The sequence below is a fragment of the Spea bombifrons genome, chromosome 5, assembly GCF_027358695.1.
Source record: "Spea bombifrons isolate aSpeBom1 chromosome 5, aSpeBom1.2.pri, whole genome shotgun sequence".
Lineage (NCBI taxonomy): Eukaryota > Metazoa > Chordata > Amphibia > Anura > Pelobatidae > Spea > Spea bombifrons.
Window position 1 is genome coordinate 109,515,861 of NC_071091.1, and position 27,083 is coordinate 109,542,943.

The 27,083-nt window shown below is 50.1% G+C and overlaps 2 protein-coding genes across 2 annotated transcripts; one reads left to right on the top strand and one right to left on the bottom strand.

Annotated features, from left to right (window-relative positions):
* Positions 1-264: 264 nt before the first annotated feature.
* DGAT1 (diacylglycerol O-acyltransferase 1) lies at positions 265-19,395 on the top strand. The gene is made up of 17 exons (XM_053467543.1): positions 265-455; positions 1,336-1,423; positions 1,882-1,922; positions 2,273-2,358; positions 3,291-3,343; positions 3,839-3,944; positions 4,329-4,457; positions 14,356-14,430; positions 14,514-14,617; positions 14,741-14,779; positions 14,935-14,976; positions 15,469-15,513; positions 16,737-16,849; positions 17,658-17,723; positions 18,053-18,140; positions 18,273-18,335; positions 18,737-19,395. Exons 1-17 carry the CDS (start codon positions 343-345, stop codon positions 18,881-18,883), a joined length of 1,398 nt encoding a protein of 465 aa, XP_053323518.1. The 5' UTR covers positions 265-342; the 3' UTR covers positions 18,884-19,395.
* Positions 19,396-21,245: 1,850 nt separating this feature from the next.
* On the bottom strand, positions 21,246-26,139 carry CFAP20 (cilia and flagella associated protein 20). Its single transcript, XM_053467556.1, has 6 exons — positions 25,825-26,139; positions 24,139-24,213; positions 23,151-23,262; positions 22,503-22,691; positions 21,490-21,600; positions 21,246-21,405 (listed from the first exon to the last, which is right to left on the bottom strand). Exons 1-6 carry the CDS (start codon positions 25,911-25,913, stop codon positions 21,400-21,402), a joined length of 582 nt encoding a protein of 193 aa, XP_053323531.1. The 5' UTR covers positions 25,914-26,139; the 3' UTR covers positions 21,246-21,399.
* Positions 26,140-27,083: the final 944 nt, after the last annotated feature.

A 27,083-nucleotide genomic window follows, 5' to 3' on the forward strand; every position in this document is an offset into this window, starting at 1 on the left:
TTCTGGACTACATTTCCCAGCATGCTACTCTTAGCGCTGATTGGTGGAATTTGGTCACACGGACACTAAATTATGTCCGAAAAAGGAAAGCGGGAAGCTAGGAAGGGTTGCCCTTCCAAATGACAGGGGCGTGATTCACTGAAATTTGAGTAGAAGTTGTATTGGCCGGATCTAGGATGGGCGGGGTTTCTACTTCCTACTGACTTCTGATTGGTTGGCGGGCGGATTATGGATGGTATCTTTGCTTGTGATTGGATGATGCCTTTGTTGCTCTGGCAGGGGTCCGCGGCAAGCAAAGTCCTCTCAGACAGAGTTACCCGAGCGGGCTTAGGTGTCAGGGAGATGGCGGATTCGGGTCAAGCGGTGATCCGGAGGAAGCGGCCTGCCCAGCGTGTGCAGAGTGTGAACCAGGTGGCAGAGGAGCCCGAGATACCACGGGGGGAGCCCGACATAAGGTAACTGCCCCTAGATACCCCAGGGGAGGGGCTGCGTCATACTTCCCCATGCCCCCCCCGTGTAGATAGTACATACCCCCATGCCCCCCCCGTGTAGGTAGTACATACCCCCATGCCCCCCCCGTGTAGGTAGTACATACCCCCATGCCCCCCCTGTGTAGATAGTACATACCCCCATGCCCCCCCCCTGTGTAGATAGTACATACCCCCATGCCCCCCCCGTGTAGATAGTACACACCCCCGTGCCCCCCCGCCCTGTGTATTTAGTACATACCCCCATGCCCCCCGCCCTGTGTAGATAGTACATGCCCCCTGCCCTGTGTAGATAGTACATACCCCCATGCCCCCCCCGTGTAGATAGTACATACCCCCATGCCCCCGCCCTGTGTAGATAGTACATACCCCGCAGCGCTATATAAAACAAGGAATAATAATACTAATGCCCCCCGTGTTTAGCGTGTGCACCCTGGTATTTACCCCCCGGCCGTGCACCTGCCCCGGCCCCAGTGCTGTGTATACCCAAGGCGTGTCTCATAAAATCATCACAGAGCGGGGAACATGCGCAGGGAACCCGGGGCTCGCCCGTCTGCCCGTGGGGGGGTCTGTGGGGGGCTTGGTCTCTGTGTGGGGGGGTGTTCCTGCCTGACACACCTGGTGCAAATGGACTGGTTCTGGGGGAGGGGGGGTAGAGGGACCGGTTTGGTGTGGGGGGGGGGGACCGGTTCGGCAGGCGCGGTGACTTCGCTACACTCCTGACCGATAAGTGCTTCGGGAATATGATTCGCGCCCCGGGGCCGGCGTGTCATGTGACACGTATGTAAGGTTACCCCGATGCCCCTCGCCCGTCTCACCCGTTTCCCCTCTCTCTGTTTGCTTGCAGCTGCCACAAGCTCCAGGAGTCTCTGCTCAGCTCTGCCAGCGGTTACAGTAACTACCGCGGGATCCTGAACTGGTGCGTGGTGATGTTGGTAAGTGCCCCGCCGCGGGGGTCCCGAGGTCTGCCGTGTCCCGCAGCGGTGGGCCGCGTCCGTATCTCATGGGGTTACGTGCTGTCGGGGGCCGTTCCCGTGTTTGGGAGGTTCCTCAAGTCGCCCGCCGGGTTTATTTAGTAACCTTAAGAAAGAGTTTGCGCTGCAGTATTTCCTCCCCGATTCCGTCGCCCCGTGTTCTGACCCCGCAGGGGGCGGCGTGATATCCGGCTTTACGACGCGCCATAAACGTGGCCTTTATCCCTCCCGTCAGCTCGTGGAGACGATGGCGTCACGCGTTATGTCTTTCAGAGTTGCGCAAGATGCCCCCGCTGGACATGTGAAATCTGTGTGTTCCTGCGTCCGGGGGGGTGTTCAGTGTTTTTTGCCCCCCCCTGTAAGTCATTTGCGTGTTTGGCGTGTCCATGGTGTGTAATTCCGTGTTTCTTCGTCTCCAGGTTCTCAGTAATTGTCGGCTCTTCCTGGAGAACCTTATCAAGTAAGTAACACCCCCCCCAACACGTCACACGCGTGTAAAGCCGGGACCCTGATGTAACCACGGGCCGGGCGATATCTGTAACTTGCCGGGATGTTGCCGTTTATAGACCGGGGACCGTGGTGAGGATGTTTCGTGTAACATGCGCAGCTTCTCCGTCAAGCGGGTGGGCGGCGTGGGGTCCACAGATCAGCACGTGGCGGTCTGAGAGTCCCCGTCGCGCTCCGCGGGTTCTCGTGGCCGGACTGCGTGTAACCGTATGACCTCCCGGGGGGTAAAAGGGTGGTGTGTTTAACGAGGGTATTAACGGTTTGTCGCCCGCCGGGCGTGCGCTGCGTCTCCTGTCTCTGTAGATACGGGATATTAGTGGATCCCATCCAAGTCGTCTCTTTATTCCTGAAGGACCCCTATAGCTGGCCGTCTCTCTGCCTGGTTCTGGGTAAGTTCCGAAAACCTTCCCTTATGACTCTTAGTGGGGGTCATTACACAGGCCCCCCCACTCCCTTAATACGCTGGCGCCGCCCCCCCCACTCCCTTAATACACTGGCGCCGCCCCCCCCCCGTCCCTTAATACGCTGGCGCCGCCCCCCCCACTCCCTTAATACACTGGCGCCGGGCCCCCCCCGTCCCTTAATACGCTGGCGCCACCCCCCCAGTCCCTTAATACGCTGGCGCCGCCCCCCCCCACTCCCTTAATACACTGGCGCCGGGCCCCCCCCGTCCCTTAATACGCTGGCGCCACCCCCCCCAGTCCCTTAATACGCTGGCGCTGCCCCCCCACTCTCTTAATACACTGGCGCCGCCCCCCCATCCCTTAATACGCTGGCGCCGCCCCCCCATCCCTTAATACGCTGGCGCCGGGCTCCCCCCCAATCCCTTAATACACTGGCGCCGGGCCCCCCCAGTCCCTTAATACGCTGGCGCCGTCCCCCCCCAGTCCCTAAATACGCTGGCGCCGCCCCCCCCCCACAGTCCCTTAATATGCTGGCGCCGGGTCCCCCCCAGTCCCTTAATACGCTGGCGCCGGGTCCCCCCCCAGTCCCTTAATACGCTGGCGCCGGGCCCCCCCCCAGTCCCTTAATACGCTGGCGCCGGGCCCCCCCCCAGTCCCTTAATACGCTGGCGCCGGGCCCCCCCCCAGTCCCTTAATACGCTTGGGCCGTGCCCCCCCCAGTCCCTTAATACGCTGGCGCCGCGCCCCCCCCCAGTCCCTTAATAGGCTGGCGACGGGCCCCCCCCCAGTCCCTTAATAGGCTGGCGCCGGGCCCCCCTAGTCCCTTAATATGCTGGCGCCGGGCCCCCCGTGCCCCCTCCCCCAGCAGGTGGCTAACCGTTAGGTGCCGGTGACATGCACTCGTTTGTTCTTCTCAGCGTCCAACGTGTTCATTTTGGGGGCTTTGCACGTGGAAAGGCATCTGGCGTTGGTGAGTATAACGGCCGCGTGCCAACCCTACCTGTGCTCCCCTTCTACCCCAACGACACAACCTCTGGCGTGGCGGGGGGCGACGTCACCGGAACAGACGGGCGCCCGTAGAATAAATCCTGTATCTTCCCGATCCCATATCTTTCATAAACGGGAAGTGCGGAAAAGTTTAAAAATTTTGACTTTTGTCTGTTTTCTAATAAAGTTTTGTTTATTGAAACGGTGAGAATTCTCCCGGGTTATTTGCCCCGGTGCAGAGGCGGCAGGGGTTTATTTGGGGTCATTTAGGGTTAAAAGCACATTAAGTCTCGATATTTAATTGGATGAGCAGACAGAAGCGGAGCGTCTCGTGGGGTAATAACCTCGCCCGGCTGATGTCCCCCGATGTGGATCTGCCGCCCAGCCCGGGTGACGGGGGAAGAGATTCCGCGGGTGAGCCGTGCTGCTGGCCAGTGACGAGGTCTCCTGAGTCCTCTCTTTATCTGTCTCTTGTCAGGGTCGTCTGTCCGAGCGCCTGGGCTTCCTGCTGCACAGCCTCCTCCTCCTCGCCATCCTCTGCTGCCCTGTGCTGGTGGTATTCACCGTGCCGTCCATCACTCCAGGTAACGGCAGCGGATGCTGCGCAGGCGGCCCCGGGCGGACTGTTACCGGAACTGCGTGCAGCTCATTTCATTAAAGACCCCATAACAGACCCCTTCTGTCTGTGTTGCCCCGCAGTGGGAGGGGCAGACTCTGCGTCCCATAATTCCCTTCTGTCTGTCGCCCCGCGGTGGGAGGGGCAGGCTCAGTGTCTCATCGCTCGCTCCTGTCTGTCGCCTAGAGGTGGGAGGGGCTGGCTCCGTGTCCCATCGCTCGCTCCTGTTGCCCCGCAGTGGGAGGGGCTGACTGTGTCCCATTGCTCGCTCCTGTCCCGCCCCGCGGTGGGAGGGGCAGTCTCTGTGTCCCGTGCTGTCTCTGATGTACTTGCGGGGTCTGATCTCTTGCAGTGGGGGCCGTCTTCGCTCTGAGTATTTACACCATCCTGTTCCTCAAGCTGTATTCCTATAAGGAGGTGAATCAGTGGTGCCGAGAGCGGCGGGCGAAGCGGAGCCGGAGTCTGGAGCGCTCCCTGTCCGGTGAGTGGGAAATAAAATATCCGACACCCCTGCCGAGGAGCTATTAAATAATAACACACATTGTACAGCGCTGCGGAGTATGACGGCGATATATAAATAATAATAATAACACACATTGTACAGCGCTGCGGAGTATGACGGCGATATATAAATAATAATAATAACACACATTGTACAGCGCTGCGGAGTATGACGGCGATATATAAATAATAATAATAACACACATTGTACAGCGCTGCGGAGTATGACGGCGATATATAAATAATAATAATAACACACATTGTACAGCGCTGCGGAGTATGACGGCGATATATATATAATAATAACACACATTGTACAGCGCTGCGGAGTATGACGGCGATATATAAATAATAATAACACACATTGTACAGTGCTGCGGAGTATGACGGCGATATATAAATAATAATAACACACATTGTACAGCGCTGCAGAATATGATGGCGATATATAAATAATAATAACACATTGTACAGCGCTGCGGAGTATGACGGCGATATATAAATAATAATAACACACATTGTACAGCGCTGCGGAGTATGACGGCGATATATAAATAATAATAACACATTGTACAGCGCTGCGGAGTATGACGGCGATATATAAATAATAATAACACGTACAGCGCTGCGGAGTATGACGGCGATATATAAATAATAATAATAACACATTGTACAGCGCTGCGGAGCATGACGGCGATATATAAATAATAATAATAACACACATTGTACAGCGCTGCGGAGTATGACGGCGATATATAAATAATAATAACACACATTGTACAGCGCTGCGGAGTATGACGGCGATATATAAATAATAACACATTGTACAGCGCTGCGGAGTATGACGGCGATATATAAATAATAATAACACACATTGTACAGCGCTGCGGAGTATGACGGCGATATATAAATAATAATAACACACATTGTACAGCGCTGCGGAGTATGACGGCGATATATAAATAATAATAATAACACACATTGTACAGCGCTGCGGAGTATGACGGTGATATATAAATAATAATAATAACACACATTGTACAGCGCTGCGGAGTATGACGGCGATATATAAATAATAATAACACACATTGTACAGCGCTGCGGAGTATGACGGCGATATATAAATAATAATAACACACATTGTACAGCGCTGCGGAGTATGACGGCGATATAATAATAATAATAACACACATTGTACAGCGCTGCGGAATATGACGGCGATATATAAATAATAATAACACACATTGTACAGCGCTGCGGAATATGACGGCGATATATAAATAATAATAACACACATTGTACAGCGCTGCGGAGTATGACGGCGATATATAAATAATAATAATAACACACATTGTACAGCGCTGCGGAGTATGACGGCGATATATAAATAATAACACACATTATACAGCGCTGCGGAGTATGACGGCGATATATAAATAATAATAACACACATTGTACAGCGCTGCGGAGTATGACGGCGATATATAAATAATAATAATAACACATTGTACAGCGCTGCGGAGTATGACGGCGATATATAAATAATAATAACACACATTGTACAGCGCTGCGGAGTATGACGGCGATATATAAATAATAACACATTGTACAGCGCTGCGGAGTATGACGGTGATATATAAATAATAATAATAACACACATTGTACAGCGCTGCGGAGTATGACGGCGATATATAAATAATAACACACATTGTACAGCGCTGCGGAGTATGACGGCGATATATAAATAATAATAATAACACACATTGTACAGCGCTGCGGAATATGACGGCGATATATAAATAATAATAACACACATTGTACAGCGCTGCGGAGTATGACGGCGATATATAAATAATAATAACACATTGTACAGCGCTGCGGAGTATGACGGCGATATATAAATAATAATAATAACACACATTGTACAGCGCTGCGGAGTATGACAGCGATATATAAATAATAATAACACACATTGTACAGCGCTGCGGAGTATGACGGCGATATATAAATAATAATAACACACATTGTACAGCGCTGCGGAGTATGACGGTGATATATAAATAATAATAACACACATTGTACAGCGCTGCGGAGTATGACGGTGATATATAAATAATAATAATAACACACATTGTACAGCGCTGCGGAGTATGACGGCGATATATAAATAATAATAACACACATTGTACAGCGCTGCGGAGTATGACGGCGATATATAAATAATAATAACACACATTGTACAGCGCTGCGGAGTATGACAGCGATATATAAATAATAATAACACACATTGTACAGCGCTGCTGAGTATGACGGCGATATATAAATAATAATAACACACATTGTACAGCGCTGCGGAATATGACGGCGATATATAAATAATAATAACACATTGTACAGCGCTGCGGAGTATGACGGCGATATATAAATAACACACATTGTACAGCGCTGCGGAGTATGACGGCGATATATAAATAATAATAACACACATTGTACAGCGCTGCGGAATATGACGGCGATATATAAATAATAACACACATTGTACAGCGCTGCGGAGTATGACGGCGATATATAAATAATAATAACACACATTGTACAGCGCTGCGGAGTATGACGGCGATATATAAATAATAATAATAACACACATTGTACAGCGCTGCGGAGTATGACGGCGATATATAAATAATAATAACACACATTGTACAGCGCTGCGGAGTATGACGGCGATATATAAATAATAATAACACACATTGTACAGCGCTGCGGAGTATGACGGCGATATATAAATAATAACACACATTGTACAGCGCTGCGGAGTATGACGGCGATATATAAATAATAATAACACACATTGTACAGCGCTGCGGAGTATGACGGCGATATATAAATAATAATAATAACACACATTGTACAGCGCTGCGGAGTATGACGGCGATATATAAATAATAATAACACACATTGTACAGCACTGCGGAGTATGACGGCGATATATAAATAATAATAACACACATTGTACAGCGCTGCGGAGTATGACGGCGATATATAAATAATAATAACACACATTGTACAGCGCTGCGGAGTATGACAGCGATATATAAATAATAATAACACACATTGTACAGCGCTGCGGAGTATGACGGCGATATATAAATAATAATAACACACATTGTACAGCGCTGCGGAGTATGACGGTGATATATAAATAATAATAACACATTGTACAGCGCTGCGGAGTATGACGGCGATATATAAATAATAATAATAACACATTGTACAGCGCTGCGGAGTATGACGGCGATATATAAATAATAATAACACACATTGTACAGCGCTGCGGAGTATGACGGCGATATATAAATAATAATAATAACACATTGTACAGCGCTGCGGAGTATGACGGCGATATATAAATAATAATAACACACATTGTACAGCGCTGCGGAGTATGACAGCGATATATAAATAATAATAACACACATTGTACAGCGCTGCTGAGTATGACGGCGATATATAAATAATAATAACACACATTGTACAGCGCTGCGGAATATGACGGCGATATATAAATAATAATAACACATTGTACAGCGCTGCGGAGTATGACGGCGATATATAAATAACACACATTGTACAGCGCTGCGGAGTATGACGGCGATATATAAATAATAATAACACACATTGTACAGCGCTGCGGAATATGACGGCGATATATAAATAATAATAACACACATTGTACAGCGCTGCGGAGTATGACGGCGATATATAAATAATAATAACACACATTGTACAGCGCTGCGGAGTATGACGGCGATATATAAATAATAATAACACACATTGTACAGCGCTGCGGAGTATGACGGCGATATATAAATAATAATAATAACACACATTGTACAGCGCTGCGGAGTATGACGGCGATATATAAATAATAATAACACACATTGTACAGCGCTGCGGAGTATGACGGCGATATATAAATAATAATAACACACATTGTACAGCGCTGCGGAGTATGACGGCGATATATAAATAATAACACACATTGTACAGCGCTGCGGAGTATGACGGCGATATATAAATAATAATAACACACATTGTACAGCGCTGCGGAGTATGATGGCGATATATAAATAATAATAATAACACACATTGTACAGCGCTGCGGAGTATGACGGCGATATATAAATAATAACACACATTGTACTGCGCTGCGGAGTATGACGGCGATATATAAATAATAATAACACACATTGTACAGCGCTGCGGAGTATGACGGCGATATATAAATAATAATAATAACACACATTGTACAGCGCTGCGGAGTATGACGGCGATATATAAATAATAATAACACACATTGTACAGCACTGCGGAGTATGACGGCGATATATAAATAATAACACACATTGTACAGCGCTGCGGAGTATGACGGCGATATATAAATAATAATAACACACATTGTACAGCGCTGCGGAGTATGACAGCGATATATAAATAATAATAACACACATTGTACAGCGCTGCGGAGTATGACGGCGATATATAAATAATAATAATAACACATTGTACAGCGCTGCGGAGTATGACGGCGATATATAAATAATAATAACACACATTGTACAGCGCTGCGGAGTATGACGGCGATATATAAATAATAATAATAACACATTGTACAGCGCTGCGGAGTATGACGGCGATATATAAATAATAATAACACACATTGTACAGCGCTGCGGAGTATGACGGCGATATATAAATAATAACACATTGTACAGCGCTGCGGAGTATGACGGCGATATATAAATAATAATAATAACACACATTGTACAGCGCTGTGGAGTATGACGGTGATATATAAATAATAACACACATTGTACAGCGCTGCGGAGTATGACGGCGATATATAAATAATAATAATAACACACATTGTACAGCGCTGCGGAGTATGACGGCGATATATAAATAATAATAACACACATTGTACAGCGCTGCGGAGTATGACGGTGATATATAAATAATAACACACATTGTACAGCGCTGCGGAGTATGATGGCGATATATAAATAATAATAACACACATTGTACAGCGCTGCGGAGTATGACGGTGATATATAAATAATAATAATAACACATTGTACAGCGCTGCGGAGTATGACGGCGATATATAAATAATAATAATAACACACATTGTACAGCGCTGCGGAGTATGACGGCGATATATAAATAATAATAACACACATTGTACAGCGCTGCGGAGTATGACGGCGATATATAAATAATAATAATAACACACATTGTACAGCGCTGCGGAGTATGACGGCGATATATAAATAATAATAATAACACACATTGTACAGCGCTGCGGAGTATGACGGCGATATATAAATAATAATAACACACATTGTACAGCGCTGCGGAGTATGACGGCGATATATAAATAATAATAATAACACATTGTACAGCGCTGCGGAGTATGACGGCGATATATAAATAATAATAATAACACATTGTACAGCGCTGCGGAGTATGACGGCGATATATAAATAATAATAACACACATTGTACAGCGCTGCGGAGTATGACGGCGATATATAAATAATAATAATAACACATTGTACAGCGCTGCGGAGTATGACGGCGATATATAAATAATAATAATAACACACATTGTACAGCGCTGCGGAGTATGACGGTGATATATAAATAATAATAATAACACATTGTACAGCACTGCGGAGTATGACAGCGATATATAAATAATAATAATAACACATTGTACAGCGCTGCGGAGTATGACGGTGATATATAAATAATAATAATAACACACATTGTACATCGCTGCGGAGTATGACGGCGATATATAAATAATAATAATAACACATTGTACAGCACTGCGGAGTATGACAGCGATATATAAATAATAATAATAACACATTGTACAGCGCTGCGGAGTATGACGGTGATATATAAATAATAATAATAACACACATTGTACATCGCTGCGGAGTATGACGGCGATATATAAATAATAATAATAACACATTGTACAGCGCTGCGGAGTATGATGGCGATATATAAATAATAATAATAACACATTGTACAGCGCTGCGGAGTATGACGGTGATATATAAATAATAATAATAACACATTGTACAGTGCTGCGGAGTATGACGGCGATATATAAATAATAATAACACACATTGTACAGCGCTGCGGAGTATGACGGCGATATATAAATAATAATAACACACATTGTACAGCGCTGCGGAGTATGACGGCGATATATAAATAATAATAACACACATTGTACAGCGCTGCGGAGTATGACGGCGATATATAAATAATAATAACACACATTGTACAGCGCTGCGGAGTATGACGGCGATATATAAATAATAATAATAACACACATTGTACAGCGCTGCGGAGTATGACGGCGATATATAAATAATAATAATAACACACATTGTACAGCGCTGCGGAGTATGACGGCGATATATAAATAATAATAATAACACATTGTACAGCGCTGCGGAGTATGATGGCGATATATAAATAATAATAATAACACACATTGTACAGCGCTGCGGAGTATGACGGCGATATATAAATAATAATAACACACATTGTACAGCGCTGCGGAGTATGACGGTGATATATAAATAATAACACACATTGTACAGCGCTGCGGAGTATGACGGCGATATATAAATAATAATAACACACATTGTACAGCGCTGCGGAGTATGACGGTGATATATAAATAATAACACACATTGTACAGCGCTGCGGAGTATGACGGCGATATATAAATAATAATAACACACATTGTACAGCGCTGCGGAGTATGATGGCGATATATAAATAATAATAATAACACATTGTACAGCGCTGCGGAGCATGACGGCGATATATAAATAATAATAACACACATTGTACAGCGCTGCGGAGTATGACGGCGATATATAAATAATAATAACACAGATTGTACAGCGCTGCGGAGTATGACGGCGATATATAAATAATAATAATACACATTGTACAGCGCTGCGGAGTATGACGGTGATATATAAATAATAATAATAACACACATTGTACAGCGCTGCGGAGTATGACGGCGATATATAAATAATAATAACACAGATTGTACAGCGCTGCGGAGTATGACGGCGATATATAAATAATAATAACACACATTGTACAGCACTGCGGAGTATGACGGTGATATATAAATAATAATAATAACACATTGTACAGTGCTGCGGAGTATGACGGCGATATATAAATAATAATAATAACACACATTGTACAGCGCTGCGGAGTATGACGGCGATATATAAATAATAATAACACATTGTACAGCGCTGCGGAGTATGACGGCGATATATAAATAATAATAACACACATTGTACAGCGCTGCGGAGTATGACGGCGATATATAAATAATAATAATAACACACATTGTACAGCGCTGCGGAGTATGACGGCGATATATAAATAATAATAACACACATTGTACAGCGCTGCGGAGTATGGCGGCGATATATAAATAATAATAATAACACATTGTACAGCGCTGCGGAGTATGACGGCGATATATAAATAATAATAACACACGTTGTACAGCGCTGCGGAGTATGGCGGCGATATATAAATAATAACACACATTGTACAGCGCTGCGGAGTATGATGGCGATATATAAATAATAATAACACACATTGTACAGCGCTGCGGAGTATGACGGCGATATATAAATAATAATAATAACACACATTGTACAGCGCTGCGGAGTATGACGGCGATATATAAATAATAATAACACACATTGTACAGCGCTGCGGAGTATGATGGCGATATATAAATAATAATAACACACATTGTACAGCGCTGCGGAGTATGACGGCGATATATAAATAATAATAATAACACACATTGTACAGCGCTGCGGAGTATGACGGCGATATATAAATAATAACACATTGTACAGCGCTGTGGAGTATGACGGCGATATATAAATAATAACACACATTGTACAGCGCTGCGGAGTATGACGGCGATATATAAATAATAATAACACACATTGTACAGCGCTGCGGAGTATGACGGCGATATATAAATAATAATAACACATTGTACAGCGCTGCGGAGTATGACGGCGATATATAAATAATAATAATAACACACATTGTACAGCGCTGCGGAGTATGACGGCGATATATAAGTAATAATAACACACATTGTACAGCGCTGCGGAGTATGACGGTGATATATAAATAATAATAATAACACATTGTACAGCGCTGCGGAGTATGACGGCGATATATAAATAATAATAACACATTGTACAGCGCTGCGGAGTATGACGGCGATATATAAATAATAATAACACATTGTACAGCGCTGCGGAGTATGACGGCGATATATAAATAATAATAACACACATTGTACAGCGCTGCGGAGTATGACGGCGATATATAAATAATAATAACACACATTGTACAGCGCTGCGGAGTATGACGGCGATATATAAATAATAATAACACACATTGTACAGCGCTGCGGAGTATGACGGCGATATATAAATAATAATAACACACATTGTACAGCGCTGCGGAGTATGACGGCGATATATAAATAATAATAACACACATTGTACAGCGCTGCGGAGTATGACGGCGATATATAAATAATAATAATAACACACATTGTACAGCGCTGCGGAGTATGACGGCGATATATAAATAATAATAATAACACACATTGTACAGCACTGCGGAGTATGACGGCGATATATAAATAATAATAACACACATTGTACAGCGCTGCGGAGTATGACGGCGATATATAAATAATAATAATAACACACATTGTACAGCGCTGCGGAGTATGACGGTGATATATAAATAATAATAACACATTGTACAGCGCTGCGGAGTATGACGGCGATATATAAATAATAATAACACACATTGTACAGCGCTGCGGAGTATGACGGCGATATATAAATAATAATAACACACATTGTACAGCGCTGCGGAGTATGACGGCGATATATAAATAATAATAATAACACATTGTACAGCGCTGCGGAGTATGACGGCGATATATAAATAATAATAACACACATTGTACAGCGCTGCGGAGTATGACGGCGATATATAAATAATAATAATAACACATTGTACAGCGCTGCGGAGTATGACGGCGATATATAAATAATAATAACACACATTGTACAGCGCTGCGGAGTATGACGGCGATATATAAATAATAATAACACACATTGTACAGCGCTGCGGAGTATGACGGCGATATATAAATAATAATAACACACATTGTACAGCGCTGCGGAGTATGACGGCGATATATAAATAATAATAACACACATTGTACAGCGCTGCGGAGTATGACGGCGATATATAAATAATAATAACACACATTGTACAGCGCTGCGGAGTATGACGGCGATATATAAATAACAATAACACATTGTACAGCGCTGCGGAGTATGACGGCGATATATAAATAATAATAATAACACACATTGTACAGCGCTGCGGAGTATGACGGCGATATATAAATAATAATAACACATTGTACAGCGCTGCGGAGTATGACAGCGATATATAAATAATAATAACAACACATTGTACAGCGCTGCGGAGTATGACGGCGATATATAAATCCATTATAATAACACACGTTGTACAGCGCTGCGGACCCCCAGCAGAGGGGGCTCTCCTCGGCTCTACGTTTGCGGGAGTTTTGGGCAGCACAATGTATAGATAAAGGCCATTCCGTTCCGGAGGGGGGGCTGCCGTCCATCGGGGGGGTGCTATATGTTTTGGCTGCTCCTCACGTGTCCGTACGTCTGTCCCAGCTCCGGCGATGAAGAGTTCTAATGGAGACGTGGGGAGGAGGGAGGTTTCGTACCCGGGGAATCTGTCGCACAGAGGTAGGTGGCCGGTGACCCGGATTCCCGGGGGTGGCGGGTGTTTGCCGGAGTCGGTTATTACCCCCCTGCTCTCTCGCCCGCAGATATGTATTATTTCGTGTTTGCCCCCACGCTCTGCTATGAGCTCAATTTCCCGCGCTCTCCTCGGATCCGGAAGAGGTTCCTCCTGCGGCGTCTCTTTGAGATGGTGAGGATGGGAGGGCAGGGGCCTCACACGTCTGTTACATGCCTGTTACACGCATGTCGCGGTTCCTGCGGTCGATTCTCTCCTCTGTGGGGGGTAACGAGTCATTTTGCCTTTTTCTTGCAGTTTTTTTTAATGCAGCTCCTCGTCGGCCTCATCCAGCAGGTGAGTTCGTGTTACACGGACGCCGAGTCCCGCTCCGGTCATTCTGCGGCTGTCACGCGGTTTGTGGGGTCGCGTGATTGGCTGTCCGTGTTTGAGCGCTTTGGCATTGAGTGGCAGTATGAGCAGATCCTCACCGCGTTGTCTTTTTGTTTCAGTGGATGGTGCCGGCCATACAGAACTCCATGAAGCCGTTCCGGGTGAGTGTGTAACACGCGTGTTGGGTACACGTGAGGCCGAGACTGTCCCTAGGTCTGTGATTCAGTCACTGTTATTTGTATAGCGCCAACAGATTCTGTAGCACGGTACAGTGGGAGTTATACTAACACACGGGAGATAGCGGAGCGCACAGCCCTGGGTATTTCTGGGGCAGATTGTATTCGGTGCCTTCTGTCTGTGGGGCAGTTCCCCCGTGACTGGGGCGTGTCTGTGGGGCAGTTCCCCCGTGACTGGGGCGTGTCTGTGGGGCAGTTCCCCTGTGACTGGGGCGTGTCTGTGGGGCAGTTCCCCCGTGACTGGGGCGTGTCTGTGGGGCAGTTCCCCCGTGACTGGGGCGTGTCTGTGGGGCAGTTCCCCCGTGACTGGGGCGTGTCTGCGGGGCAGTTCCCCGTGACTGGGGCGTGTCTGCGGGGCAGTTCCCCGTGTCTGCGGCAGGTTTTGTGTAGATTATTTATTTTTTTCCTTCTCTTTAGGACATGGATTACTCCAGAATCATCGAGCGTCTCCTTAAACTAGCAGTAAGTTCCCCGTTGAGGTGGCTGGCGGAGGAGGGGCGGGTGAGAGGCGGAGGAGGGGCGGGTGAGAGGCGGGGGAGGGGTACGTGTAAAGTAAGACATGTTCATAATTTAATTTTATCATTTAACAAAATTTAAGCCTGAGGAATAATGCCGGGTGAGGAAACGTCCAAACTCACTAACACGGTGAGAGGCCAGACGTCAAATCCCGAGACCGAGCACAGCAACAACACACAGGGTAGCTACACCCTTCCGGGCTCCCTCCCCGGCAGCGGCTTCCCGGCAGATGAGTCTCCAAAAGAACTCGGACAGAACGTCTGAAGAAGCAGAAAGAAGCGGGCGATGTTCAGTGTGATGGACCCAGCGGGGAGAGACGTCGCTTCCCTTTGCGGCGGCAGAAAAGCGCGGGGCTCTGGTGCACCCGTCTACTGGTCGGGAAGACTTGGGGCCAAAAAGCAAAACCTCTGACGTGGGAAAACTTCAGCATAAACAAGAACGGGGAGTCCTGGAAGTGATAGTTTGGCCCCCACAGAGCCCCGATATCAACCCCATCGAGTCTGGGATTACATGGAGGAAGAGAAAGGCGGGAGGCGGAGCTTCAGAGGGAGCTGCTGGAGCAGAGGGAGAAGAAGCTCTCCATCCCGGTGAGGGAGTTTGGAGGAGCTGGGGAAGGAGGTGCGGAGGAAGAGTTCTTCACGCCCCAAAAACCAACTTCCTCCCAGAAACTGAGGAGGTTTTGCAAGAGGCGCTGGCAGAAGCTCTCCCCGCTCTCCATAACGGCTTGGAAGGAGAGCCTTCCGACCTGCAGACCCACATAAAGCAGGAGAACGTGGAGAAGCTGCAGCTCTGCGGTGAGCGGCGTGGAGACGTGACCATGTCCGGAGAGGTGACGCTGGGGCCGGACGGTTCGCGGCCCGGAGACTCTGCGCATCCCGGCCCCCGGAGACTCTGCCTCGGCCCCCGGAGACTCTGCCCCGACCCGATCTTACGAGTAATCCCAACAAAAAACAAAAGCGGGAGTTTAAAGTCGTTTTAACCCTTTTGATTCTGTATAACGTATTCTGTATAGCGTATGAAACGGCTTTAATGTGTGCTCTGCGATTTTGTTATTTTTCACCCATAATTTACCGTTTTGTGTTCGTTTGCCTGACCCGTGCTGTTTCGGGGTCCCCGGTCGGTCCGTGGAATGGGGGCGGCTAATCCCGGATACTTTCTGTAACCCGCAGGTTCCGAACCACCTCATCTGGCTCATCTTCTTCTACTGGTTCTTCCACTCGTCCATGAACTTCGTGGCCGAGCTCATGCGCTTCGGAGACCGCGAGTTTTACCGGGACTGGTGGTAAGTGGGGGGGTTACTGGTCTCGGCGTATCTCACCCCGGTGAAAGTTCTGAGGGGCCCCCCTGCTCCGTTCCAGGCGCCGGCAGATCGGGGGGTTCTGGATATCGGGTAACGCTCTCCCAGATCGGGGGGTTCTGGATATCGGGTAACGCTCTCGCAGATCGGGGGGGTTCTGGATATCGGGTAACGCTTTCCCAGATCGGGGGTGTTCTGGATATCGGGTACCGCTCTCGCAGATCGAGGGGGTTCTGGATATCGGGTAACGCACTCCCAGATCGGGGGGTTCTGGATATCGGGTAACGCTCTCGCAGATCGGGGGGTTCTGGATATCGGGTAACGCTCTCCCCGATCGGGGGGGTTCTGGATATCGGGTAACGCTCTCCCAGATCGGGGGGTTGTGGATATCGGGTAACGCTCTTCCCGATCGGGGGGTTCTGGATATCGGGTAACGCTCTCCCCGATCGGGGGGTTCTGGATATCGGGTAACGCTCTCCCCGATCGGGGGGTTCTGGATATCGGGTAACGCTCTCCCAGATCGGGGGGTTCTGGATATCGGGTACCGCTCTCGCAGATCGGGGGGGTTCTGGATATCGGGTAACGCTCTCCCAGATCGTGGGGTTCTGGATATCGGGTAACGCTCTCCCAGATCGGGGGGTTCTGGATATCGGGTACCGCTCTCTCAGATCGGGGGGTTCTGGATATCGGGTAACGCTCTCTCAGATCGGGGGGTTCTGGATATCGGGTAACGCTCTCCCAGATCGGGGGGTTCTGGATATCGGGTACCGCTCTCACTGTCGGACTCTTTCAGGAACTCAGAGACAGTTACCTATTTCTGGCAGAACTGGAACATCCCCGTCCACAAATGGTGCCTGAGGTATGACGTGTGTCTGCGGGGGGCGGGGGGCAGCTGCAGGTTGCCCCGGGGGGGGTATATTGGGTTAGTTCATTGCATTGCCAGAAGGGCGGCGATGGATTCTGGGGTGTGATGAGGGGGGGCAGCTGCATGTTGCCCCGTGGGGGGGTATATTGGGTTAGTTCTTTCCCAGAAGGGCGGCAATGGATTCTGGGGTGTGATGAGGGGGGGCAGCTGCATGTTGCCCCGGGGGGGGGGTATATTGGGTTAGTTCTTTCCCAGAAGGGGGCGATGGATTCTGGGGTGTGATGGGGGGGGCATCGTATGATCCGCTGATTCTTTTCTCTAAGGCACTTCTACAAACCGATGCTGAGACGTGGAATGTCCAAGTGGGGGGCGCAGACCGCCGTGTTCTTCGCCTCGGCTTTCTTCCATGAGGTCAGTGTGGTCTCGCGTCTCGGGGGGGTAAGAGAAGGAAGGGTAGAGCGAATCCGCTGGCGGGGAGGGCAGGGGCTCCCTGTGGTGTGAGCGTTTGGCCGCGTGGACATGGAGTCTGTGTTTCTCTTCCAGTACCTGGTGAGCGTCCCCCTGAAGATGTTCCGGCTCTGGGCGTTCATGGGCATGATGTCTCAGGTAAGCGTGTCCTGCGCGTGTCCTGCTCGTCCCCGCAGAGGCTCCTCTTCCGTGTGAGTTTTACGCGGATCCCGGAGTTTTGGTGGAACTTCTGAGTAATGCTTCTTGGAGCCGTTTGCTGCCTGGAATGGGGATCTGGGGTTACACGAGGACTCTTCAGTCCCTTCTTTGCCCGGCGCCGGCTGTCTCTTCTTCTCCCAGGCCGTATTCGCGTGTCTGTGGGCACATACGAGAAGTAGCCTGGAACATGAATGTTTGACTGCGTGAAGCATGGCGCTGGAGGCAGCTGGCAGAGGAAGGCACTTTGTTTCTAACTCCCGACTAATTAAAACCTCCGCTGATTTGCATGAATGACGACAGGCCCGACGTGCGTCTTAAAGTCCCTCCTGTTTCCTCCGCAGATCCCCTTGGCCTGGTTTGTGGGGCGGTTCATGAGAGGTAATTACGGGAACGCGGCGGTGTGGATTTCCCTGATCATCGGGCAGCCGGTGGCGGTTCTCATGTATGTTCACGATTACTACATTCTGAACCACGGAACGGGGGCATGACCCCCCCTCCACGGAGTCTAACCCCCCCCCCCCCCGGGACCTGATGGACGATTAAACCGCCGGCTCTCCACCCTCCGCTGCCGGCTGTACAAATCGAAGCCGGTGCCACACTCACCCGAGTGCCTTCTCAGGACGTACGGACTGCCCGGAACGAGTATCGTCCTCTCTCCGCTTTCACCCCTCATCGTATCCCCGCCTCTCTGAGACACTACTCAGGGCCGGGGGCCGAGATCGGACCGGTTTGTTATCTGTCTGCCGATCTTTAGCCGCCTTTTGTCCCTCCATCTACCCCACGTGGGGCAGTCCGGTCCCGTCCGGGTAATTTATACGGTCCGTCCGCTGCTGCCGTCCCTCTTCTTGTTGACATTTTTATAATCACCCCCCCCCCCTGGTGTGGAGCGTCCATGTTTCTGAGTGTGGGGAAGATGTCTCTCAGTTCGGGGGGGGACGTCTCGGTACGATGAGAGGGGTCTCTGTCCCGAATACTGTGATTAAAGCTGTTTGTTTCCGTTGTTGTGTAAGAAAGCGCCTCTCCCAGACCCCCGTTTATTATCGATCGGTTTCCCCCCTGTGCGCATGCATTTTCCCCGACGATGATTTGATTCAGGTGTAGAGCGGGGGGGAGGGCAGAGACCGGGATGTGAAAATGAACTGATTTATGATGAAAAGGAGCTCTCGGCCGTCTCACCTCCCCCGGCTCGGAGAATGGGGTTCGCTCACCGTCGTACCCCAAAAACTTGCAGAGTCGCTGGTTGTATGAAATGACCCCCCCCCCCGTTAATATTATCGAGGGGCAGATCGGCTTTCATCATACATTGGAGGAAAAACGTGTTTTGATGGTGGGAGATTTAATTACCCCTCGGGTGATTAGAGTACGGGGGCAAGTAGTTCAGTGAAAGAGAGCGACGATCCGACTGTTTCAATGACGGCTTCATGTTGCAAGTAGTGCTGACGGCAACAAGAAAGGACCCAGGGTGGGGGGAACTATATGGAGCTTTTATATCCCAGGATGGGGGTATTTGGGGGAGCAGAGACCATAAACATGGAATTTTAGGAGCTGGTTAAGGGGGTCCCTGGAGCCTTGGGGACCCCGCGGGGGGAACGGGAGCAGTGATTGGGATAAGCAGGACCCCCGGGGAACAAATACAGAAGAATTAAACACATCGAGGGGTTAATGAGGCAGCTGGCCGGGGAACAGCAAAGGGATAAGCAGCAGCTGTTATACAGAGAGGCAAAAGGCCATATTTGAGGGGTTAATGGCCGTGTGTTGGGGTATATTTGAGGGGTTAATGGCTGTGTTGAGTTATATTTGAGGGGTTAATAGCTGTGTGTTGGGGTATATTGAGGGGTTAATGGCTGCGTTGGGTTATATTTGAGGGGGTAATGGCTGTGTTGAGTTATATTTGAGGGGGTAATGGCTGTGCGTTGGGTTATATTGAGGGGTTAATGACTGTGCGTTGGGGTATATTGAGGGGTTAATGGCTGTGCGTCGGGGTATATTGAGGGGGCAGTAAAGTTACTCTGTTATACAGGCTGTACACTCGCTGCGTTACATTGTAGCAGAGATCATTTCTTCAGCGTTATCACATGAGAGATATACCGTATTGGCTCGAATATAGGCCGCACACCCCATTTTAAGTCTTTAAAGCAGGGGTGCGGCCTATATTCGGGGTCTAGCGCCCGACGCCCGGGACATGCAGTTACGCTCAGACAACCTCCCGTGCCGGCACCCCCCCCCACCCCGTGCCGGCACCCCCCCCACCCCGTGCCGGCACCCCCCCCCACCCCGTGCCGGCACCCCCCCCTGTGGAAAGTGCTGGCAGGGGAGGCTGTCTGAGCGTATCGGAGAGCAGGATGCACCGCTGTGGGGGATCTGTATCCTAACCCCGCTGCCTGCCGCTAGACCCCGAATATAGGCCGCACCCCCAATTTAAAGACTTAAAGTGGGGGGGAAAAGTGCAGCCTATATTCGAGCCAATACGGTATATATATCACACACACACATACATATATATATATATATATATCACACACACATTATATATATACACATATATACCTGCAGTATAAGCACTGACCGGGTGTTCGCTGGGTGAAGCCGAAACCCCAAACCGCAGCTGTCAGGACGGGGTGAGTTTATAAAAGGGGCAGAGACGGGGCGGCAAAGCTCAAAATAACCACCGTTACATCTCCCCCCCCCCCCGAATCCCGCGGGAGGCTTTTTATATCGGCCCCCGAGATCCTGCGTACGGGAGCCACAGAACACAGAGGAGACCCAACCCGATCCGGTGCTTATTCCACCCCGACGAAGGCGCACAGAGCGAGCGCGGCCCGGGTCCTGAGGAAGGCGAGAAGACGAGACGCCGGAGGAGGGACGTTTATTATAAAAACGGCGGCGGGTCTGACAGACTGCGGGGAGGGCGCGGAATAATTTAGAAGCGGAGGCAGCGGCTCTCTGTCCCAGGACCGGCGGGTATCCCTGGCTGGACGGCGGGTATCCCTGGCTGGACGGCGAGTCACTGCTGCAAGACACAAACGGGGGCGTGAGAAAAGAAAACAAAACATTCACACACCCCCCCGCCGGACCCCCGGAGACCCCCGCTCACCTTCGCCTTGTTCTGCACCGGGAGATACAGTTTAAACTCCGCCGGGAGCTCGTCCTCCGAGTACAGGCGGTCCGAGAAATAAACCCTCCGGATCCGACAGTTCGCGTGAATCTAGAACCAAAAGGAAAGAGCAGCTGTGAGACCCCCGAGAGAAACGCCCCCCGGAGCACGCGAACGTCTGCGGCTGCGCATGCACCGGGAGCGGACGGGGGCCGGAGACCTGCAAACAACACGTGACAGGAGCCGGTCTTATGTTTAACCCCTTACAGAAGCGGTTGTCGGGGCATTTTCTGGGGCAGTAATAAGTGTTGTGCTGCACGAGACAGACGGGGAGGGTTAACCAAAGCCGCCGACCAGCTGAGATGTTAGAGGACGGCGCGGGAAGAGCCGCCAAAGGACTAAATGGGGTGCTGAGGCCCTTTGTGCAACGTACGCCATCCGCATATACCGAGCTGCCGAGAAGTGCATGGAATGCGGTTATAATCCATACAGCCCCCTGGGCTCCTGCGCAACCGGCGGGAGAGACCTCGGAGGTCCCGGACCGGAGACATCTTCTATGTCGCTCCGTAAAAGGCTTTTACTTCCACTGAAGACGCCGTCTCCTCTTGGGCCAACGCAGAGACATCGATTATTCTGATTGGGAGACTATGGGAAATTGCCAGAGTAGTAGAGCGCGTGCGGGGTACCCCTGCAGAGGCAGCAGCCCAGGATACAAAACCAGCGCCACGATGCCGAGGACAGCCCGTGAAGTGCAGCAAACGGCCACAAGTCGGTTCCGGGCACCACAGGGATCCTAACACGAAGCCCTCGGCCGCCGGCCGGCAGCCACGGTCCCCACCAGTCCAGGCTGGGCCAGAAGACTGCTCTAATAATGTGAGTGTCGGGGCAACAAATCCTCAAATACACACCGCGCCTCCGGTCCCTCCGCCTAGTGCCCTTCCACCCCCGGGGGCCGGAATCCTGCACCGACGGCCGTGGGAGCCGTGGAGGGCCAGCACACGCGTGATTCTCACCTGTACACGCAGGGTCTCGATGTAGTTGGTTCCGTAGGCTCTGCGGGTGAAGTCTGAGAGGTTGAACTGGATCTGGTTCCAGCCGTCGTCGAGGCGCATGGGCATGGTGCAGATGAACGGCTTCACCCGCGTGGTGCTCTGGTAATTACTGGCTCGGAACCTCCTGCGCACGTTCTTATCATCCAGAACCTGGACGGACACGCGGGAAATAAAAAAACCTTTTATTACACGTTCCCGGGGTAACTGAACTACCCCCTCTTACCCCCACTGCCGACAGCAACGAGCAGGCTGCTGCCCGGTTTAGCGATAAGCAAAGACACCCTGCGGCCCCGGCATGCCAGCCTCACTGACTGAAAACACACGGGGTTAATTACGACGAGCGATTCTTCTGCAGGTTTAACCAGCAGTCGTATCACCATAGCAACTAAAAGAATAGTAGGGACATTCTGCCGGTTGCTATGGTGATGAGAAGAGTTTTCAAACTTTGTAGAAGGAGAACTCTTTATAAATAAGTCGTGAGACACAAACCTCTGATTGGCTGCTGGGGACCGGCGGCGGCTGGCGGCTATCACTATTATTATATTCTGCGCCATTTCCCCCACCTCCCCCGGGGTGGCAGAGCAGGGGGGGGGGGGGGATTTCTCTCACCTGCACTTCAAAGGTAAAATATTTCTTGAGATTCTTGATAATCATGACCAGGAAAGGCAGCTTAATCCCCAGAGTCTTCTTCGGATCCGCCGGGCAAGTTATGTACGTGGTGCTGAAAAACGGAGAAACCGCGTCACCATATACCCCCCGACTGCCACGTACCCCCCCCCGACTGCCACATACCCCCTCCCCGACTACCACATACCACCCCCCGACTACCACATACCCAGGATACAGGGGTTATAATATACCCCCGACTACCACATACCCCCCCCCCGACTGCCACATACCCCCCCCCGACTGCCACATACCCCCCCCCGACTGCCACATACCCCCCCCGACTACCACATACCACCCCCCGACTACCACATACCCCCCCCGACTGCCACATACCACCCCCCGACTACCACATACCCAGGATACAGGGGTTATAATATACCCCCGACTGACACATACCCCCAACTACATCTCCTGATGGGACAGATACATGCACCTGGACCGTGTCAGACTCTATTAAGCTGCTGATACAGTGCTTAGTAATGTTCTGGAATGTGCCGGGCCCCGTACCCCAGCCGATAACCCCACCCGATAACCCCAGCCGATACCCCACCAAGCTGCCCCCTGTGATCCTCACTGGAGAAGTTCACCAAGAAGACCCCAGGGATCTGCTCCCTTGAAGGGCAGGAGCCTAGTGCTGAACGGGTTAAAAGGCCACGTAGGCTGAAAAGCTGTCCGGGGATCCGGTACGTTACAGGTCAGGGCCTGGCGTGTTTGGGTATAACACGCACACATTATTACATGTTCTGGGTGCCGGCATAGCACGGAGGGCATTATAGTCTGGTGGGGGGTACGCGTGTCATTAACCCTTCCATACCCTTCCAGTGCCGGATCACGGGGAGAGAGCCCAGCGCCTTGTTACGCGGTCTGACCGGCGGCCGGCCCCAGGCGGGTGGGGGGTCACGAAGTCCGCGGTATAGGGGAGACTCACCTGACGTTGGTTCCTTCCACCTCCAGCACCAGCGACTGGATGTCATTATCTGTTATCCTCTTTATGTGTCCGTTTCTCACCTGCACAGAAAGACACGGAACAGTCACACGGGGGCCCCCGACACGCGACAGTCACAAGGGGGGCCCCCCCGACACGCGACAGTCACAAGGGGGGCCCCCTCAACACGGGACAGTCACAAGGGCCGCCCCCCGACAGTCACAAGGGGGCCCCCACAAGAGACAATACCCCAGCCCCAGGGGCAGATCTCTAACACCTGGGTGAAGAGACGCAACTGCCCCAGAACTCAATATTTAGATTCCAGCTGGGGTCCAAGAAGTATACACCCTACACACGCTACATACATACTATACACGCTACACACATGTTACACAAACTATACACAGTACATACATATTATACACACAATACAAAACCACTATGCATGCAATGTTTAAACACTATAGACACCATAAACATATTATATATATATACTCTATATACACACACATACTGTATACACACGCTATACCTACACATACTGTATATACACACGCCATACCCACACACACACACACACACACACTGTATATACACGCCATACCTACACACACTGTATATAGAAGCATGCCATATCAACATACACTGTATATACCCACACACGCTGTATATACACACACACACTGTACATACACACACGCTGTATATACCCACGCGCCATACCCACACACACTGTATATACCCACGCGCCGTACCCACGCGCACTGTATATACACACACACACACACACACACACACACACACACACACACACACACACACACACACACACACACACACACACACACACACACACACACACACACTATATACCCACGCGCGCTGTATATATACACACACACTGTACATACACACACACGCTGTATATACCCACGCGCCATACCCACACACACTGTATATACCCACGTGCACTGTATATACCCACGCACTATATATACCCACACACACACACTGTATATACCCACGCGTCATACCCACACACACTGTATATACCCACGCACTATATATACCCACACACACACACTGTATATACCCAAACACACACACTGTATATACCCACGCACTATATATACCCACACACACACACTGTATTTACACGCCATACCTACACACACTGTATATAGAAGCATGCCATATCAACATACTCTGTATATACCCACGCGCACTGTATATACACACACATGCCATACCCACACACGCTGTATATACACACACAAACTGTACATACACACACACGCTGTATATACCCACGCGCCATACCCACACACACTGTATATACCCACGCACACACTGTATATACCCACGTGCACTGTATATACCCACGCGCCGTACCCACGCGCACTGTATATACCCACGCACTATATATACCCACGCGCACTGTATATACCCACGCGCCATACCCACACACACTGTATATACCCACGCACTATATATACCCACACACACACACTGTATATACCCAAACACGCACACTGTATATACACTACACGCACACTGTATATACACTACACGCACACTGTATATACACTACACGCACACTGTATATACACTACACGCACACTGTATACCAGTACACAGTACACACTGCACAGTACACAGTACACACTGCACAGTACACACACCCCGGACCTCACCTTCTTGTCCCAGATCTGCAGGGGTTTGCTGCCGATGCTGTACAGGATGGACAGGAAGCCGGACTGGAACGTGTTCTTAAACATGGCGCGGGCCACAGGGGCTTTCACACCGGGGCAGGAGGGCTCTGGGGGCTGTTGCTCCGAGGCTGGGGGTAGGTAGACCGGGGCAGTTACACCAAAGCAGGGGTGAGTAGACCGGGGCAGTTACACCGAGGCAGCCACTGACAGGCCGTGTTCTCCCCTCTCAGCTCTCGCGCCGTTGCTATAGCGCCTCACTAGGCCACGGTTGCCGAGGTGACGCCTCTTCCACGCCCCGCGTTTCCATGGCACTTAAGCTCCACCCACCAAGCGCTTGTGTTGACTGATACACAGACCGTCGCCGTGGAGACACGTTGGCGTCGGAGGAAGAGCTTTGAAGGCACGCGGAAACCATCTTAAGCCCTGGCAGATCCTTTTCCGCTTTCTCAGTGCCGCCATCTTTGGTTGGGGTAAAAAACTTCTCTATCGGAAATTTTTAAAAAAGCACCTTTCAGTCTCACGAGTTGCGCAGCAATACCCACCCTGCGGTACCCCACACCCCAGAGGGGCAAACATGTTCGAGTGGGAGTGAACATTTATACACATTATCGGGGCTTTTAGGGCTGTAGACCCCTGTGATGCCCTCATGCCCAGCAAACATTCTGACCTCCTAGAAAAGAGGGGCATCAGGGCAGGAGCTGGGGTGGTAGGAGGGGTAGGATGAGGGGGTAGGAGGGGTAGGATACGGGGGGTAGGATGAGGATGGTAGGAGGGGTAGGATGAGGATGCTGGGGTGGTAGGAGGGGTGGGATGAGGGTGATAGGAGGGGTAGGATGAGGATGCTTGGGTGGGATGAGGATGCTGGGGTGGGATGAGGGGGGTAGGAGGGGTAGGATGAGGATGCTGGGGTGGTAGGAGGGGTAGGATGCTGTGTTGCGGGAGGAGGGGTAGGATGAGGGGGGTAGGAGGGGTAGGATGAGGGGGTAGGAGGGGTGGGATGAGGATGACGGGGGTAGGAGGGGTAGGATGCTGTGTTGCAGGAGAAGGGGTAGGGTGAGGATGGTAGGAGGGGTAGGATGAGGGGGGAAGGAGGGGTAGGATGAGGGGGGTAGGAAGGGTAGGATGAGAGGGTAGTAGGAGGGGTAGGTTGCTGTGTTGCAGGAGGAGGGGTAGGATGAGGATGCTGGGGTGGTAGGGGGGGTAGGATGAGGGGGTAGTAGGAGGGGTAGGATGAGG